General features: G+C 42.6%; 1 protein-coding gene across 3 annotated transcripts in view; it reads left to right on the forward strand.

Moving 5' to 3' along the window:
* The window catches only part of MAP2K5 (mitogen-activated protein kinase kinase 5), a 127,388-nt gene that overhangs the window by 72,025 nt on the left and 42,904 nt on the right, over window positions 1-12,459 (forward strand). For 2 of the 3 annotated variants that reach the window (XM_051796901.1, XM_051796903.1), the window contains one exon: window positions 6,946-6,975. The exons of the other annotated variant lie outside the window; for it this stretch is intronic. In XM_051796901.1, the coding sequence (XP_051652861.1) occupies window positions 6,946-6,975 (30 nt within the window). The remainder of the gene's footprint in view (window positions 1-6,945; window positions 6,976-12,459) is intronic. 3 annotated transcript variants of the gene reach the window in all.

The raw sequence follows: 12,459 nt of genomic DNA on the forward strand, positions 1-12,459 counted from the left end.
TTCTTGGCTTCTCTGCTCAGCCCCGTTAGGTGATTTGCTCTACAACTTAAATCCTTCTTGAGGAATATTTACGTGGTTTCAGCCGTTCTGTGCAGAACAGGGCACTTCAGAAACTCATTCTTGGGAGAAAGCCGGCCTATATTTTTATTATTTCGGCCTGTATTTTTATCATTTTTTCCCCCTTGAGGTCTTTGGGGTGGTTTGTCCAAGCAGTGCCCGTTGGCTCCCATTCCCCCTCTCCACCTCCAGCCACCGGTGGGACAAGGAGACAACGTCCAGCCACCCCCCAAACATGGTGCTGGTGGAATCAGGAGCAAAAGGGCCCAGTGCCTGAGGGTTGGGTCATGAATTAATAATTGCTGTGTGGTGGGGAAGTTGCCTCACAGAGCGCTATCAATCACTCAGTGACCAGAACTTCCAGTAATTAGTGTATTTTATGGGCCTTTGCTTCAGTGACTCGGAAGCACATATGCTCCACTCCCAGCTAAACTTAGCCAGAGTAATATTCCAGGATGATTTATCCACTTGCTGCTCTGGGATGTAACCCTATATTAGGTGAAGATTGTGAACTAAGCTGCAATAAAGTGGAAGTTTAGGTACAGTTTGTGTGGGTTGAGACCTCCATGGATCATGTTGCCCAGCAATTGCTCTTAGGCCACTGTGGGCAGCCAAATAAATAACCCAGTTCTCTGCCTGGGCAGCTGAAGGGACAATTAAGGGAACACATCAGTTCTGGTGTGTTTGGAATATGTATTATATATAGGATTATAGGGTTGTGCAATGTGTCTAATAGATGGCATAATACATTATATAGATAATATTTATATTTATATAAGGGGTGGGGAGGCCCTGGCACAGGGTGCCCAGAGAAGCTGTGGCTGCTCTTGGATCCCTGGAAATGTCCAAGGCCAGGTTGGATGAACTTGGAGCAACCTGGGCTAGTGGAAGGTGTCCCTGCCCGTGGCAGGATGGATTAGAAGACCTTTAAAAGGCTCCTTCCAGCCCAAACCATTTCAGGATTCTGTGATTCTATGTAATGTAGATCATCATTCCCTGTTCTTACACTGTATAATATCACTGTTTCTACTTTTAAAAAGTCAAAAATTGAGGAAGTTCCCAGTCAAATCTGCCTTTTCCTATTATTTAAGTGCCTTGTGGTGGCAGGTGAACCCTCGTGCCAGCAGAGATGGAGAGCAGCTAAAGTTAAACTACATTTCCACCAGCACAACCAAATTTCATGTATTTTTTTCCCCTTGGAATACTGAATTTAAATCCAGCAAACAAACAAGCAGGGAGCCTCTCCTCTCTCAAGCAAGCGATCAAATTAATCTTTATGGGCCATTTGTGGAAATTTTGCACCTGACAATTTCCACAAATGGCCCTGAAAAGCCCATGTCCCACCTTTGTCCCTCTGGAAAAGGCTCTGCTATTCTCAGCCTCACCTTTGAAGCTGCAGCAGTAAAAGCCTTGCTAATATTGAGGATTTGTGGCGAGGCAGAAATGTGCAATTTAATCATGATTGTCTGCAGCCTGTAGTTTGCAGTGCACTTGCTATAGCTCATATTTAAAAGAAGGCAAAGTGAAACTAATTATCTTTAATTAAGGCGAATTAGGCTTTGATTTTTAATATATTTTTTGCAGAGAGAGAGCAAAAAAGAGAGAGAGAGAGAGAGAGAGAGGGAGATCTCCAACTCATCTGCTCCAGCCAAGGAATGTCCCAAAGGTTATTAGGGCATATTTCTGGTGGGCCTGGTGGTGTCAGTAATAACCTTCCTCCTCGTGGTCCTCGCCACCAACAAAAATGTCACTTCATCAGTCTCCCCTTGCCGGCTCCTGCCCCTCCGCAGGGGTCGCAGATTCCACAAGTTATCAGCTAATGGCCTTATACATTAAAAATTGAAGCTTTCCCCACTCCCAGGCCTTGCAAGGCTTTGTTCTTTAAGCCCCAGACACTTTGGAGTGCAGCTGCAAACTATAGGCAGAAGATTAAATTAATTTGTAACTCTTTTTTTTTTTTTTTTTTTTCTCCTGGCCTGCATTACTAAATCCTGCACATTTAATTGAAACCCTACTTCAAGATGCTTTGTGTTCCTGCTCCTCTTTGTTGGCAGTTTAACCTCAGAAGCACTTTAACGCTGGTAAATTGCTGTTATATCCTTTTGGATTCTTTTTTTTTTCCTTTTTTTTTTTTTAACTGTGCAATAAGAGGACGGGGAAAATTGATATTAGAAGGCAAGAAAAAAAAATCTTCTGGTAGTTTTTGAGGTATTTAATATTTATTAAGGTCCATACCCTGCAGAGTTTCAGGTGATTTTTAAGCCCATCTATCTAAGAACGTAGAAATTGGTCTTGGAATGAAATTTCACCCGGGGAATTTTATGTTCTCCAGTAGTTAAGTCTGATTTTTAAAGTTTCCCCGTGTCTGGATGTTGGGAAGCGGCGGCTGCTTTCCCACGGAACGAGGGTTTAACTGCAGTGCACCATCTAAATGCAAAATCCTTGGATGGAAATTTAATTGTGTGAAATGTGCACGAGGTAATTAAGAACAAATTTTTCGAGCATTTCAGCCTATAAAAGCCCCTCCTTCAGCCCCATCGCCGGCGATATTGGAAGTGCTTATTTTCAATTTGCAGTTATGCCGAGAAACATGGAAATGTGTCTAAATTAAGAATAAAAGCATCCCGGGCTTTCCAGTGGAACTGTAAATTAAAAAAACAACTTGCACAACATCCACAAGCATCTAAGTGGGAAACTTTATTGCCTGAGTGTCCTAAAAATATGGTTTGAACTTCCTTCCCTCAGACACTTTGCAAACAGGATGCAGAGGGAGTTGTTGTAGTTTTATTCACAATATACAGCAGGCAGGGAGGATCTCTGTATTTCCCTTTCCAGTTCCAAAATGGTAAATTACATTAGTTCAACAAGTCATTTTAATTTTGTGTTCACTTTTCTGCACATTAAATGTACTTGGGAACAGGTTTGAGTTGTTTTCCAGCCCTGCTTATGGGAGCTCATTCCAGAGGCTTTATGGTTCTTTTTGCTCTCCTCCTTTTTTTTTTTTGAATAAACACGTAATAGTTTGGTATTTTGAATTTTTTAAAATTTCAATAGATATAAAAATTTGATAGTTTGATAAAAATCAACATCCAAGCTCTTATTTCATAATCTGGGATTATTTCTCAGTTTATCAAGTACTGGTTTAAAATCTGATGATCCATCCATCCATCCTCTGTCCAAGTCTGGCAGGAGGTTCTTTCTCAGGACACAACCTCACTGAGCACCAGAAGTGTTTTAAGTGCTCTCATGAGCTACTTCTATGTTTAGGAATGTAATCCCTTTAAAAAACACACACACACAACCCCAAAAAAACTCCTCCATGTAGCTGCTCCAAAATGAAATGGGGTGGGAAAGTGTTATTCTGGAATATTTCTTGATGATTAATCTCATTCTCATTCCTATTTCCACACCATCCTGCCCTTCCAATTCCGTGGGCCTTTTTAAAAGGATGGTTTTTACAATTCTTGTGTAGCAGGAGTGAAACCATAGAATCATTTGGGTTGGAAGAGACCTCTAAGATCACCCAGTCCAACCATTTGGGAGGAATCCATAGGAAAGTGGGAACCAGCTCCTTGAAGTTCAACCATTCCCTTCTCTCTGCAGTGCCATAAAATGCTGAGCAGTTTCCAAATCCAACGAGTATGAGTGGAAATATTGTATTTTTGTGATGATACCTTAAAAAAAAAGGCAAGTCCTGGAGTGTCATCATGTAAATGCAGAGCAGAGAAGTTTTGGACAGTGTGTTACTTTGGAAGTTTATGTTTTTTCTGTCCTACACTGGACTTGTGCCTCCTGTGTTTGTATGACTTGCTTGGACACGTGACAGAGTTTGAAAATCCCTTTAGTGAAGCTCTAATCTGTTTGTTTTGGGGGATTTTTTTTTTCTCTTTAACTATGACACTATTTATAAATCTGAGTCTACATACAGAGGTCATTGGTTGGCTGAACTTAAACCATTTTGCTTAGTAAATTTAATTAAGAAAATACAGTGCAACTCATAAGCAAATGAGTTTTTTCCTAGTTTTAAACCAAACCACCCTCTCGAGTGCTGATTGCCTCGCTCGACCCCTGGTGATACAGAAACAGGCAAAATTAAAAAGGACATTAAAGCTTCATTAAATCTGAAACACATTTAGTACAGTGACATATCTGCAGGCTATTTCGGGGAAGATTACAGACTCTTTGCTAAGTTTCTTAATTTATAATACCTTGACAATCTTGCAGGGAGGAAACAAGTGTGAGGAGATGAATCGAGGGATGGTTCAGGGGATGCAGAACTGGCTCCTCAGCCCAGGAGCAGCTTCACAGAGAGAAGTGTTTCCTTTGAACAACCCCCCAGAAAACTTGCTGCTGGTGCATTTTGGATCCTTCCAAGCTCATTTGTACACCCTGTACTTAAGTCTGGCAGGAAACTCCTCTTTCCCCAGTTATTTTGCTGCCTTTGGAGCCCCTGCTCCGAAGGTGTGGTGTGGCCAGGGAGAGGGATCGTGGGTGGGAATGGGAATGCTTAGTTTGAAGTCACCTTTGAGGGTTTTTTTGTGCTTTAATAACAACTGCAGGATGATGCTGTGTGCATACAACCATCATTATCTTCTTGGTTTGCAGTAGGATAACTGTTACATTCCCTTACTGTTCTTGAGCCAGTAGTTCTTGGATAAATCAGGTCTTATTCTACTTCTGTGTGTGGAAAAATGCTGGGCATTTATAATTTTCTTTCTAGGCATTTATAGTTTTATTTCTAGGCATTTATAGGCTATTGCAGCAGCAGGGCTTTTTAGGACCTCAAACAGCTGCTTGGAACACAAGGATGGTCCTCCCAAAAGAAGAGAAGATGATAAAGGGTTTTAGTTTTGGTATCTCCTGGTTTGTAAGACCGAGTGTAACAGAAAATGTAGGGTCTCTGCTTAACTACTAGCAGCATTTTTCAGAGCCTGCCATGAGAGTGACCAGAGTGACTTTTCTGAGATGAGAATGATCACAGAATTCCAGAATGGTTTGGGCTGGAAGGGACCTTCAAGATCATCTTGTTCTGCCGTGGGCAGGGACACCTTCCACCAGCCCAGGTTGCTCCAAGCCCTGTCCAACCTGGCCTTGGACACTTCCAGGGATCCAGGGGCAGCCACAGCTTCTCTGGGTAACCTGTGCCAGGGCCTCTCCACCCTCACAGGGAAGGATTTTTTCCCACTATCCCATCTATCCCTGCCCTCTGGCAGTGGGAAGCCATTCCCTGTGTCCTGTCCCTCCATCCCTTGTCCCTCTCCAGCTCTCCTGGAACCCCTTTAGGCCCTGCAAGGGGCTCTCAGGTCTCCCTGGATCCTTCTCTTCTCCAGGTGAACCCCCCCAGCTCTCCCAGCCTGGTTCCAGAGCAGAGGGGCTCCAGCCCTGGGAGCAGCTCCGTGGTCTCCTCCGGACAAATACAGTGAATTGAATATTGCAAAAGCTTTGTTTAAGAGTAGTTCCCAAATAAATTCTCTCATCAGGGCTGGGCACAGCTGGGGCCAGGTAACCCTGGTACTGAGCGGCTCAGGGATCACTGGCACTGCAGGGGCTGGGGAGCAGCTTTTGCCCAGCACTGACCCGTGGTGTGACCTTTGGACTGATGGCTCAGACCTTCGGTGTCGCTGGGTCTGATGGGAATAAAACTTGTTTGTCCCACAGGGAGATCAGTGATGGCAGTGCTGCCATAACCTTTGTGGGAGACCTCCCTCTGAAGGCTGGTGAGGGGAGGAATCCTGAAGGTCAAGTGGGTGTGGAGAAGCTCATGGCTCCTCTGGAGACTGTCGAGAGAGGTGGGGGCATCCAGAGGGTCAGAACAGAGCTGCTCTGAGTGCCCTGTGTCACCTCAGGCTGTGCCAGGGGAGGTTTAGGTTGGATATTGGAAGAAATTTCTTCCTGGAAGTTGTCCAGCCCTGGCACAGCTGCCCAGGGCAGTGGTGGAGTCCCCATCCCTGGGGGGATTTAAAAGCTGTGTGGATGTGGCACTTGGGGACATGGGTTAGTGGTGGCCTTGGCAGTGCTGGGGGAATGATTGGACTTGAAGGCTTAGAAGGCTTTTCCACTCTAAATAATTCTATGATTCTAACCCTGGAAAGCCTTGTCCTTCCCTGAAGAGTAGCCAAAATAACTTCAACTACTTACACTTTGCTGAGATTGTGTCCAAGTTTTAGATATGGGAAACCATTCTCAAATGGGAGAACCTGTCTAGCACAAAGAATTTTTCTTGGAATATTTATGAGCTGTGGCCAGTAGAATGTTCTTTACACAGTATAAGCAAGAATGTTGGGTTTGGGACTTCTCTGTAAGGCACTGATTGACTTATACAACAGCAGGGGCAAGAAGTGCAGTGGATACCGTGGGCGATGAGAAGGAGACATGAAGGAAAGACCACGTGTCTCCTTGGGGGTACCGTGGTCTCTCTGCAGATCCCACCCTGGGTTTGACACCAAGAGGGACACAAAGCTGAGCTCTGTAACCCAGATTTTACCCTGAGCCAGTGAAGGGAGGCCTCTGGAGTTAGTGCTGCTCCACAATCCCTGCTCCCTGCAGATCAGCAGCAGCGAAGGTCGGCGGCGTCGACCTCGCTGGCGAGGCTGGACTGGTTCCATTTCCAGTCCTGGGGAACTTGGGCATCAAACAGAGTCACCAAGTGGTGACAAAAGGGCTGGGGAAGCACAGAAACCCTGGGTGGAGTGAGGGGTGAACCCTGGGTTCACTGTGGTGAACAATCCACTCTAAATACAGCTCTTTGTGTGCTCACACAATCCCTCCTGCTGCCATCTCCCACTTTGTACAATGGGAAGAGTTGAGCACTTTTTTTTTTCTCTCTTTAAGGAAATGTGCCCTCCATGCAAATCTCTATAACTAGACAAATATTATTTCCTTTCCCAGCTTGCTCTTGGGAGGTTTCCATATCCTCAGGTAAGATTGTTCATTACTGCTGTTTGCCACTGTGACATTCATTCCTATGTATGAAGGTGCAGAGAGCAATTGTGAACATTTGAGCCACATACAAATAAATCTGTCCTGTTAAATTGAAAAGTGGTATCTGGAAGGAGTCATTTAGAAGTCTCTATTGATTTTTTTTTTTTTTCTCCCCCTCTTCTCCAAACTCTACATTTTCTTTCCCTGGAGACAATGAAAATTATGATGATGTTAATGATGGGTTTGTTGTGGGATTAAAAAATAATCCAGTATGTACAACAACACCTTTATTTAAGCAGAAAGGTGTCTCTGCTCCTCTTTTTATAATGTAATTTTTAATTCCAATTTTGAATGATGGCACAGTGTTCTAAAATCTTCTCAAAAATGTAATGTGAGTGGGACACCTAAGGGAGCTCTGGATTTTCCCTTTTAAGAGGACTTAATATTAGTATTTTATTTAGATACTGGCATTTTTCTGACTTTCCACCTGAAGTTGGTGGTTAAACTCTTTCCATCTCCAGTGGCAAAGGTTGGGCTGATGCTGAGCCCTGAATCACCACGGAATATTTTACTTTGTCTGCTTGAAAAACCATGAAACTCTGAACAAAACAACCACTCCAGAACGAGGTTTGATGATTACTTGAAATTCTTGAGATGGATGTTAGAATTCACAGTAACAAACTGCTCAGCAGCTCCTCAAATTATTCTTTCCTGGGAGAGAGGGGGAGAAAAAGTGAAGTGTCCAGGGACTAAAATGAATTATTTGGATGTGGTTTTGATGTTTTCATATGTTTTATGAAGACTGTTTTCTGCATCTTGGTCTGTACAGATCCCAGTGCCTGGAGGCAATGTCTGATTTAAAGGTGGTGTTGGTCTGTGCTCTTTAAGCATCTATTAACTTGCTATTATTATGCAAATAACTGTTGTAATACACATACTAATTTATGCATGGTTAGATTATGCAGATGCCTCACAAACATGGTTATTGAATAATAGGCTGGGACTCATTCTCTCTCCCATTTTTATAAGCTGTTTTAAGCCAATTCTCCTGACACTTTTTTTTTTTAGGGACTTTTGGGAAGGTTTTGCATGTGTGGAAATACTCTTGATTTTTCACTTCCTCATCTCCCCTGGAAAATGTTGACTGCCATGATTAATAGAGCATCCTTTGCATAATTTATCTCTATTTTAAATGTACCTTTGAAGAGAGGATTGAAAGAGAAGCTCTTGTGTTGCAGAGTCCTCCCCACGTTGGGGAACTCATGAGGGGCTCGACATCCGTGTATTTTCTGACCTTAAATCAAAGGGATGGGGGGCAGAATTTCAAATAACCCTCATGGAAGTGTCAAAGGGTGGGGAGGGAAGTTGGAGCCTGGACATTCCGTAGGATTTGGGCAAAAAAATCCCTTCCTGAACCGGGAGCAAACACACGATTGCAAGTTTAAGATGCTTTTGTTTTTTGCTGTTCTAATTAAAAAACGGAGCGGGTTTGTAAAAGAATATTTGGCAAGTCAGTAGCCCATGAAATTGTGTATATTTTTTTTAATGTAAAACAGTTGAGGAGGTGAAACTTGAAAATGTGGCTATTAAGCTTTTCTAGCAACTGGTTTTTCGGGAGGATTTTTATGTGAAGAATATGATTTTTAGACATGTGCTTACTAAGGTGGACACGAGGACCCTTAGAAACCTTCTCTGATTAGGGGGATAAATAATAGGGATTTTTTTTCATGTCCAAATATCTATTTATTTCCCTATTAAAGGCCTGATTCTGCAGTCAGTCCCCCCTCACTTCAGTGGGTTTATTCAGGGAATGAAGTTAATCAAGGAATGAAGTTAATCAAGGAATGAAGTTGATCATATGTGCATTTTCAAATTTAGCCCTAAATGAGTTGGAAGTTGCTTCCCTCTGAAAATGGGAAGTGTGGCCACGTGCAGGAGAACACCTGAAATTTCCTGCAGCTGCAGCTGCAAAAAATGTGTGGTTTGTTGTTTTTTTTTTCCTTTCTTCTCAGTTTTTAAGACACAGACAAATGGTGTGTGGATAAATTCAGTTTAAATGAATAAGATTTGTAGGGGGAATTGTTGCAGTGTGGAAATCCAGGATCCTGCATTATGCCAGGGAGACTAAAGAGGGATTGTTTTATTTTCTGGCCTTTAGTCGAATATTTTAACGATAAAAGTAAAATATTTTCATGGTAGAACTTCCCACTGCTCATTTTCCACATCTTTTATAGGTATTTCTCTTATGAGTGTTTATTTTGCTGATGCTTATTTGCCACAGAATCGTTTAATCTTCACAATTAAGTTTATTTTGAAAGCATTTAAGTGTGCAAACAACTATTCCTGTCAGTAAAGTTGCTTATGGGTGTGTTTAGAGTTAATATCTAATTATTAACTCTAATTATCAATTTTTTTTGTCTCGATATACAGAATATAATCCCCATAACCAGTCTTTAACTGCGATCTGAGCAAGGAAATAACAAACAGTGACGATCAGAACAGACTTTTTCGCCCTAAAAAGTTTGCACAGGAAATTCTAAGCCTTAAAATATAGAAAATATCTAATTTTCATGTGGTTTTCATTGTTCTGTTGGTGGTTTTCCTGGCATGGTCATCATGTAAAGCTCCCTTTTGGAAGTGTGTTTTTTTTGCTCATAGGATTTTCTGTAGGGACAAACTTCAGTGTTTAAGGGCATATTCACCCCTTGATTTGTTTAACTAACCATTAAAAGTAATAGGAATGGTACCTGTGCTCACACACACACACAAAAATACTCTTGAATAAAGTTGTTTTTTTATATAAACATTAAAAAAAAAGAAAAAAAACTCCAGTTGCTGGTCCATAGTCCATCAAGCTTTTTAGGGATGTAAAGGTAGGGAAACTAAGTTTGAATTTCTTTTGAAAGTTTAACCTTAATTTATGTGATTTGATTTTACACCAAGGACTGAAAATTAAAAAAAAAAAAAAAAAACAAACAAGCCAAAACACCAAAAGGTGTCACATGATATATTTAATTAAATTTGAGGTCGGAACCCCAAAGATCTGAATAGTTTGGTAGCTTCAAATTCCGTGTCTTGGATAAAAGCAGGATGGGGGCAATGACTTGTTTAATGATAATGCAATTTAGGAGGCATGAAAAGCATTGCCCACTAAATATTCTTGGCTTGTTGTCCAACTTTATACAAAGCAGGACGTTAAAAGGAGCCACATCCATTAGGGAAATATTCCAGAGGAACGGGCAGCTCTGAGCTGCCGAGGATTTAATCAGCTGCAGGGTGACACCACTGTATTTAAGAGACTTTTGCATTTGGAGAAATACAATTCCAGGCTTGGCTTCATAAATGGGATAAAAATGACCTGAAGTTTTTTGTTGTTGTTGTTGTTGTTTTTAAGAAATAGCACCAAAATAAAAATCTGTTCCCGATTCCACCTTGTCCCAACCCACTGCTCCCCTTCCCATCCCATTCCACCCTCTCCCATCCCTCTGCTCCCCCTTTTCCATCCCTCTGCTCCCCTTTTCCATCCCTCTGCTCCCCCTTTTCCATCCCTCTGCTCCCCTTTTCCATCCCTCTGCTCCCCCTTTTCCATCCCACTGCTCCCCTTTCCCATTTTGCTGCTCCACTTTCCCATTCCACTTCTCCCCTTCCCTTCCTATTCCACCCCTTCCCATCCCAGTGCTCCCCTTCCCATCCCACTGTTTCCCTTTTCCATTTTGCTGCTCCCCCTTTCCCATCCCTCAGCTCCCCCTTTCCCACTGCTCCCCTTTCCCATTCCACTGTTTTCTATCCCTCTGCTCCCCTTTTCCATTCCCCTGCTTCCCCCTTTCCCATCCCACTGCTCCCCCTTTCTGTCTCCCTTCCCATTTCACTGCTCCCCTTTCCAATCCCACTGCTCCCCTTCCTATCCCATTCCACCCCTTCCCATCCCACTGCTCCCCCTTTTCATCCCCCTTCCCATCCAACTGCTCTCTATTTTTATCCCCCTTTCCCATCCCACTGCATCCCTTTCCCACTGCTCCCCTTCCCATCCCACTGCTCTCTCTTTTCATCCCCCTTTCCCATCCCACTGCATCCCTTTCCCACTGCTCCCCTTTCCCATCCCACTGCTCCCCCTTTTCCCCTCTCCAACCCCTCCCCATCCCACGGCTCCCCCCAAATCTGAGCAAACACTGCCCCCGGTATTGTAAAGCTTTGAATGTTTTCACACCCCATTAATTTATTACTTCTCTTGCCTCATCTTTAAATTTTTTTTCCCCTTTTTTTTTTTCCCTCTCCCCGTATCCCTTTTTTTTTATTTTTTTTTTTATTTTTTTTTTTTTGTTAAATTCCGGCTCCCCGCTGCTACAGCGATTTTCATCTTGTTGTTAATTTTCCCTGCTCCATATGGAGCTCCAGACATTTCACCTGGAGGCTGTACTAGATTTTGCTGTAGCGATCGCACTTCCGGAGGCCAAAACTGTCATTTAAGGATCCCGGTGCATCTGTCTCCGCCAGGCTTTTTGCTTTTTTTTTTTTTTTTCCTGCTTTTTTTTTCCTTTTTTTTTTTTTTCCCTGGCATCGGGAGAGTGTGAATAACAAATTGGATGCACCTGAGATTCGGATGATTAGTGTGTTTTCCGAAGCCTGGGCGACTTGTAAGCAGATCGCTGTAGGGATGGGGAGGGCTAAAGAGCCACCCCGGGTGAATCCCCCGCTCACACCTTCCCATCCCGGGGAGAAAAAAAAAAAACAACAACAACAACACCAAAAAAAAAACCAACAAAAAAAACCGGGAGCATCCCGGCAGCCGGAACGCGGAGAGAGCCACCAAATATTTCATCCTGCCTTGTCATTGATTAGAAAAGAGCCTTTAATTTCATTTCACCCCATGTTGTGATTAATTTGCATTCTTTGTCAGAAGTTAATGGAGTTTTTTATGGTTCACTCTGAAATCCTTGAAGACATCGGAGTTGATCTGATGTTTATACAACCGCCAGCGGAATTTCTGCCTGTGATTGATGGAGAACTTGATGTTATTCCAAACGGCTTTTTAAGCTGTTTTTAAGAATTATTTGAATAAAATGCAAGCAAGATATTGTTATAACGAGCAAGATTATCTGTTAAAAATCTGGTTCAAATAAAGAACGTGATAAGTGGGGAGGGGGGGGAAGAAAAAGAGATCAAAAAGACAAGAGAAATGATGGACGCAGGGGATGATATTTGTTAAAATAGATCGGCCAAGGATTCCAAGAAGTTGTTTCAAAATGCCAGAGACCTCAATTTAAGGGCCTTTTTGTAATATGCAGAGTTTATTTTTGCAGCAGGATAAATAATGGGAATAAATCAGGGAAGAATTTAGTTAGAGTTGGATTTTCACTTGGTTTTGTTTTTTGTTTTTTTTTTTTACTCTGAGCTTTTTCCCCTTCCTTTTCCCAGCACTGGAACTGGGAGAGGCAATCCTGTCAGACCTGGTAGTTCCACGAAACGATGGCATATCACTGG

Source organism: Manacus candei, unplaced genomic scaffold (assembly GCF_025592945.1).
Source record: "Manacus candei isolate 608988 ecotype Guabito, Panama unplaced genomic scaffold, ASM2559294v1 h1tg000046l, whole genome shotgun sequence".
Taxonomy (NCBI): Eukaryota; Metazoa; Chordata; class Aves; order Passeriformes; family Pipridae; genus Manacus; species Manacus candei.